This window comes from Euprymna scolopes, chromosome 36, assembly GCF_053919585.1.
Source record: "Euprymna scolopes isolate OS-2025 chromosome 36, ASM5391958v1, whole genome shotgun sequence".
NCBI lineage: Eukaryota > Metazoa > Mollusca > Cephalopoda > Sepiida > Sepiolidae > Euprymna > Euprymna scolopes.
The window spans coordinates 13835650-13842590 of record NC_136517.1 but is presented as its reverse complement, the minus strand read 5'-3'; the positions used below and the strand labels follow the sequence as shown (position 1 = coordinate 13842590).

Below are 6941 nucleotides of genomic sequence, written 5' to 3'. Positions count from 1 at the left end.
TAAATTTAAAAAAAAAAAAAAAAAAAGAAAAAAAAAAAAAAAGGTCGGTGCCATTGTTAGACAAACAAAAAACAACTACATAAAATGGCTATCAGTATGACATGGAAGAAAATCGTTGTCTCACGAGAATTTTAATTGGCCTAAAATTGCGCCATATTTTCTTTGTTTGCGCAAACAGACTTAAATTACCATCGACGCCATTGTTTTCGTTTTTCTTATTTATGTGGTGATTCTTTATTTTGCTTCCTTAATAATGTTTCCTTGTCGAAAAGATTCACATAATATTCTCCTCCTCACATTGAATGCCGACCCATCTTTCATAAGATTAATCCGATTGTGCTCTGATGTTTGCATCAGTTTTCTTTCACGGAAGCTGGTGACTCTTTTAATTTGTTTCGTTTCGTTTCTTGATGCCTCCCACCAAAGCATTGTAGTTGTAGAAATTTTACTTTGCTGGAGGATTTATTTCTGAAATTTTGTGATGATAATTTATTGTTCGTACTTTTTTTGCATTCTTCGGACTACTGTTTTCATCTTGAGTGTTATTTGCACAACGTTTCGGTTGATGTAATTCCCAACCTTCTTTAGGTGTATCGTGCCGAACTCAGAAATCTTTCTGTTGAACTTGGGAATCTGCGCGAGATTTCGAACGGCACCCTTTATTTAATCTACGCATTCTCTCGTTACATAACTGGGGATAAGTCATAAGAAATTCGCAGTTGTATTTTATATGCCACCCGAACTGAGGATTGAACATGTAGCAGTTACAGAGAACTATTTTCTCTAGTGAATCAATGCCCCCCCCCACCTCTGCATTCTTCGGCCACAGGCTGACCTATTAGCTAACAGGGCGCATTGATTCATCTGCTCCCTAAAAAGATTTGAGGGAACGGACTTTCAGCAAAGCAACACCTATCCTCTCGTTCCCTGTCCACCGGACATCTTGATCTTGAATAAACGGTCTCAACGGAGACAACTGCTATTAGTTTGGGATGACAGAAGAAATGTACTGACTGATTGACAACGACCTAAAAACCTTTATTTCAGTTCGATCTTCAAGTTCCTGCTGCCAATAAAACCCTATTCTACGTTGTTATCGTTAAAAAGAATCTGTTGTTCATTTTGTGCTTTGTTCATTGAATATATTTTATTAGGGTTAAAACATTTACCTTGCCTAAAAACCATCAACAACTGAATTTATTAAGTAGTTTATCCACTATGCCATGGGTCCGCAAGATGAGCTAAGTAGTCTAAAGAATCCAAATAATGCGGGTGAAAATGGAACCGCTAGATTACGCCATATACGCGAAATTGTTTTGAAATTATAAATGCTTGAATATTCGATTTTCTTTTTTGTTTTTATTTTTCAAATATCAGTTCGGTGCAAATGTGTTTGTCGATTTAAAATTTTATGTTGAAAATAAAAATAAAAATGCTTTTTTAAAAATCTTTATTCATCATCATCATCATCATCATCATCATCATCATCATCATCATCATCATCATAATAATAATAATAATAATAATAATAATAATAATATAATAATAATAATAATAATAATAAAATAAAATAACAATAACAACAACAACAACAATAATAATAGTAATAATAATAATAATAATAACGGACTTTGCTCTTTATAACTTCATTCCATTTGTTAACTGCTCATAAATGCTTGTAAAATTTTTGAATCAACATAAAATAAAATAAGAACATATGCTAAAAGGTAAATGAAAAAAAAATTAGATGCAAAAGTTTTTGCCGATTGAAAATTTTATCTTGAAAATAAAAATAAAATTTGCTTTTTGAAAATCTTTATTCATAACGATAACAATGTTTCATCTCTATAACTTCATTCAATTTATCAACGAGTTTATAAATACCTTGCTTGTAAAATTCTTTAGGCGTTCATGTAAAATATGAATCTAACTCACTTTAATCTCCTCTAATGATTTTATCCCAAGACCATCTAAATCAGGCATGTCAAACATGCGGCCCGAGGGCCGAATGCGGCCCGCAAGAAGCAGAATTGTGGCCCCAAAGACAATTTTAAGCAACTTAGAAAAATCAAATAGAAAAACGAAAAGATCAAAATAAGAGGTGAGTTCGAAAAGTAGTTAAAATTTCTTATCTATCCTCGCTTTAGGAATGTCTTTTTTGATACTGAGCCCACATATCGAAAGCTTACAATGTCACAAACACAACTGCCACGACTTCTCATTACTTCCCTTAGTTTCCCTTTCTTACGCAGGGGACCTTTCTTAGCCCTACACCGACTTCCGGTGGTGTCATTCACTTCCTTTTCTCCTGCACGCCAACATGCTGTCCCAGCGTAAGCTTATCTTTTTTCACTCCCACCTCAACGTTCTGCACCAACGCTGTAAGTCTTTCTTTTCTTTTTTTAGTATTTGTTTACTTGAGGGCCCACTAAAGCTAAATTACCGGTGTCCCTTCGAAAATTGAATCTTCTACTGGTTGTGCGTTTTGTAAAATTAAGTTTTGTTGCAATAAAAATTATAAATGGTTTCTGCTCACAAACTTGAATTTATTTTATTTTTCGTTAATAAATATTTTTTTAGGCATTAATTAGAGAAATAGCAGCAGCAAACTTTTTATCCACAATATTATTTTTTCTTTTAAAATTAAAATTCTAATTGTTTTTATATTTTTAATTCGTTACATTTGTTTTAATTTAATTGTTTCGTTTTGTTTTTAAGTTTTAAATTCATTCTTTTTTATTTAAAGTTAATAAAAAGTTGTTTCGTTACGTTGGTTTTGTTAGATTTGTTTTATCTTTTTTCGACTCGCGCCCGTGAAAACTGACAAAACGTAATTTTACAAAACCCACAACCAGCAGAAAATTCAATTTTTCGAAGGGACAAGCTTTTTGCTTTATCACCGGTAAATTAGCTTCAGTAGGCCCTCAAAGAAACAAATACCCCCCTTTTTTTTTTACAGAATTCATTGACTTTCAATTTCTTCACATCGTTATTTGGACTCACATTTTCATTGTCTTGGACTTTTAAGCGTTTCCCGCTGCTCTCTCTTACCCACTTGTCACACTGTCATTGTATTTCTCTTTTTTCTTTCCTTTTCAGTTTTTACCTTCTTCTATTTTCAATAAACATGTCAATAAGCAAATTGTCTTCATGAAGTAATAAATAAAAAAAATGTTGTGCCCGTGACGTTCTAAGCCTTTGATTGATGGTTTCAATGTAAAGAATAACTTTCCCAAAGCAAAGATAGATAAGATATTTTAACTATTCTTCGAACACACTTCTTATTCTGTATTTATTTTATCTACTTTTACGTTTCCTGCCGTGTAGACCCTATATCTATATTGCTTTTTACTATTGTGTACTTTTTATTAAAATTGACTTTTGTAACTAAAAATATGAATCGGGTAATATTGTGCAGAGGTCAGGTTCATTTGTGATGACTGCTTTTATTGATATTTTATAAATATTTTTCATTGTGTTTGATTTTATTTTGACTTTTTAATTTTCCAGATTGCGCATCGTTTTTAAAATGGCTAGTCCTTCTGCGACTAAGAAAAAAAAAGAAAGGTAAATGAAGAAGGGCGAGTGTTTCAAGAAAAATGGGATTTACACTATTTTTGCACAGAAGTGAATGGAAGTATACATTGTTTAATTTGCAATAACCATATTTCTACGCCGAAGACGTATAACCTGCAAAGACATTATGAAACGAATCATTTGTCTTATAATAAATATGAAAGCCCCATGCGTGTTTCAATGCTCAAAGAATTGACGGTTAATTTGACACAGCAACAGGCCTTTTTTACAAAAAAGTCATCAAGTAAATGTCGCTTCCGTTACTGCAAGCTATGAACTCAGTCGATTGATAGCGATGCATGGGAAATCCTACACCGAAGGAGATTTTGTGAAACAATGCCTTATAAAAACGGCCGAAGTTGTGTGTCCGGAAAAAAGCACACTTGTTCAAAAATATTTCCCTCACCAGAAACACTGTTGCTGAACGGATTGATGAAATGTCAAGTGATTTGAAGCAACAGTTGAAAGCCGAATCATTAAGATTCGAACAGTTTTCAATTGCAATTGATGAGACTGTCGATATCACTGGGATAGCACAGCTTGCGGTCTTCATCAGGGCCTGTGACAATAAATTCAGCATTTATGAAGAACTGATTGAACTAATCCCTATGCATGACACTACAACAAGTCATAACATCTTTGAGAACGTTGAACAGGCTCTGCATGAATATGATTTAGATTTTAGCAAGCTTGTATGCCTGTCTACTGACGGTGCAGCGAATATGGTTGGCAGAATTGGCAGACATAATGTTGTTGCTGCCAAGTTGCAAGCAAAAATAAAGAATTTACATCCGGATTTGCAATTTCCACATTTCCACTGTATTATTCATCACCAAAATTTGTGTTAAAATTATTTTTAAATTGGATCATATGCTTAGTTTAGTCATAAAAATAGTGAACTATATCAGAGGTCGTTCTCTCAACCACCGTCAATTCAACCAGTTGTTAGAAGATATGGATAATCAGTTCACCAATGTTCCATTCTACACAGATGTACGCTGGTTGTCATGTCACAAAGTGTTGAAAAGATTTTATTTGTTAATATAGGAAATAATCACTTTTTTGGAGATGAAAGGTGGAAATACTGATGAAATGAAAGATGAAAGTTGGCTTCAGGATCTAGCTTTTGCCGTGGACATTGCAGCACAATTAAACGATCTCAATTTGAAATGACAGGTAAAAACAAGCTTATCACTCTGTTTTATGATGACGTCAAATGCTTCATTACAAAGTTGAGATTATGGAAGTCACAAGTCTCAAATGAAAATTTAATTCATTTTCCTACGTGCAAAGAGTTAAAAAATAGTGCTAATACTAAGTTAGCACTAAGTTTTGTCAAGTATAACAGTCACATGGAATCATTGTTAAAGGAGTTTCAAGAAAGATTTCGTGATTTCTCATATTTTGAGCAAGAGTTTGCATTATTCACAGCGCCATTTACCTTTGATGTTGCTAAGGCAGACGAAAGCCTACAAATAAAACTGTTAGAAATGCAGTCAGATTCTTTACTCAGAGCAAAGTATTTTGAAGGGGGAATACCTGATTTATTTTCATACCTCCCGAAAAGGTTTATAAATTTCAGAAAGTTTGTCACACGGACTGTGGTAATGTTTGGTTCCACCTATTTGTGCAAACAATTATTTTCCTTCATGAAATTAATAAAGACTTCTCAGAGAACTATGTTGGCTGACAAACACTTATCTTCTTTTGTAAAGCTCAGAAACACACAAAAACTTCAGCCAGACATACCAAAGCTTGTCAAGAACAAGAGGTCTCAAACCTCAGGACAAAACACGAAACATATTTGAGTATTTGATAATAAATGTTCATTTTTGAATAATTATAATTTGTGTGCATTGCATTTGTTGCATTCAAATACATGTTGGCTATGTATGTTGCTTTTTAAATTTTCGTTATATTGAAATAAAGAAAAGATTTATATGTCATGCTAATTTCTTTTGTTATATTCTTTTGTTAAATTACAAGTACTTTTAACTTGCATTCTTGAATATGACCAAACTATTGCATGTTTCTAAATTAACGGTAAAAGAAACATATTGTAGAGGACCAGGATATATAAATCCTAATCCTGTTACAAAAGAAAATAATGAAAAGGATGGAAAGAAGGAAACAAAGAACTCAAACGCTGGAATAAAATAAACCTGTCGTTTATTTTCTGTTGAGAAATGAAAGTCTTGGGTGTACACGTGTTCATTCGACCGTTGACGACTACGCACGTGGAAGGAACGGGGAATGCAATAGAGAAACGCGAAGTGGCAAGCCGGCCTGTAGAAAGAGAGGGTTAAGCTCAGTAGAGAGTCGCGCACATGTCTGTGTTGATGGACCGAAGCCGAAGGGGAGATAGAGTGAGGAAGTCAATCCAGTTCATGGAGAGAGAAAGCGTATAAAGTGTACGTGCTGTCTGTTGGCTTTTTTGTCCCACATAGTAGCAAGTGGTGTGAAGCACACGCGTGCGCGCGCCTGCCGAAAAGGCACGCTGTCGGTCTGTAGACCGCCCAGCTAGGAAGCTGGTCTGAAAAAGGGAGAAGCTGCTTATTGCTCTTGCTTTTATAGGTGTTTCCGCTGGTCTTTTGCGTATGTGTGGATTTCCTTTGAAAGGGGAAGTGACGTTGTCCTTGTGTGCGCGTGTGTGAGTACATGTGTGTATGTTAGCGTGTGTGTATATACACGTGAATGTGAGTGTATGTACGCGAACGTGAATATATGTACCTGTGTGGACGTGGGCGCGTATGTTTGTGTGCGCGTATGTATATGACAAGTAATATGGCTTGAAATGTGAACGCATGTTTTTGTGTGAGACTAGAAAAGGCTCGCGCAATATTCAGCAATGATTTTTATTTAACGACTTTGATTAATATTGTAGGGGTGCGTCCCTCATGCCAACACAAACTGATTCCTGTGGCCCCGAGGGGCTCTGAGTTTGACATGCCTGATCTAAATGGTTTTGTAATATAAGAGGTAAGTGATAATGCGATGATAATATGCAGGATGGGGAAAGATTTTCCAACCCAATTCTCGCAGGAGATACTTGATCAGTAGTACCGTATGAGGACGCGCATTATCATGATGCTGAATGACTAAAGAAAGTAATTTTCGAGTCAACATGGATGGGAATATCGCAAAACATATAAATGATGCTTTAATAATCTGAAAAGAAAAGGTTATAGATTAATGATGATGATGATGATGATGATGATGATGATGATGATTAACTAATAACACACACGAGGGTCGTACCAAAAGTAAAGCTTCTTATTTTTTTTGTTAAATTCAAAACGTTGAAGAGCTACAAAGACGGGAGTGGTACCATTACAACAAGCAACCTTTTGTGCCCTAAGATTTAT

General features: G+C 34.7%; 1 protein-coding gene across 1 annotated transcript; it reads left to right on the top strand.

Annotated features, from left to right (window-relative positions):
• The first annotated feature begins 4013 nt into the window (after positions 1-4013).
• Positions 4014-4424, top strand: LOC145260197 (general transcription factor II-I repeat domain-containing protein 2A-like). The gene has a single exon (XM_080118021.1). It carries the CDS (start codon positions 4014-4016, stop codon positions 4422-4424), a length of 411 nt encoding a protein of 136 aa, XP_079974147.1.
• Positions 4425-6941: the final 2517 nt, after the last annotated feature.

Bases quoted from the DNA above. Each gene is read 5' to 3' on its own strand.
- LOC145260197 (XM_080118021.1), top strand. From the start codon at position 4,014: ATGTCAAGTGATTTGAAGCAACAGTTGAAAGCCGAATCATTAAGATTC.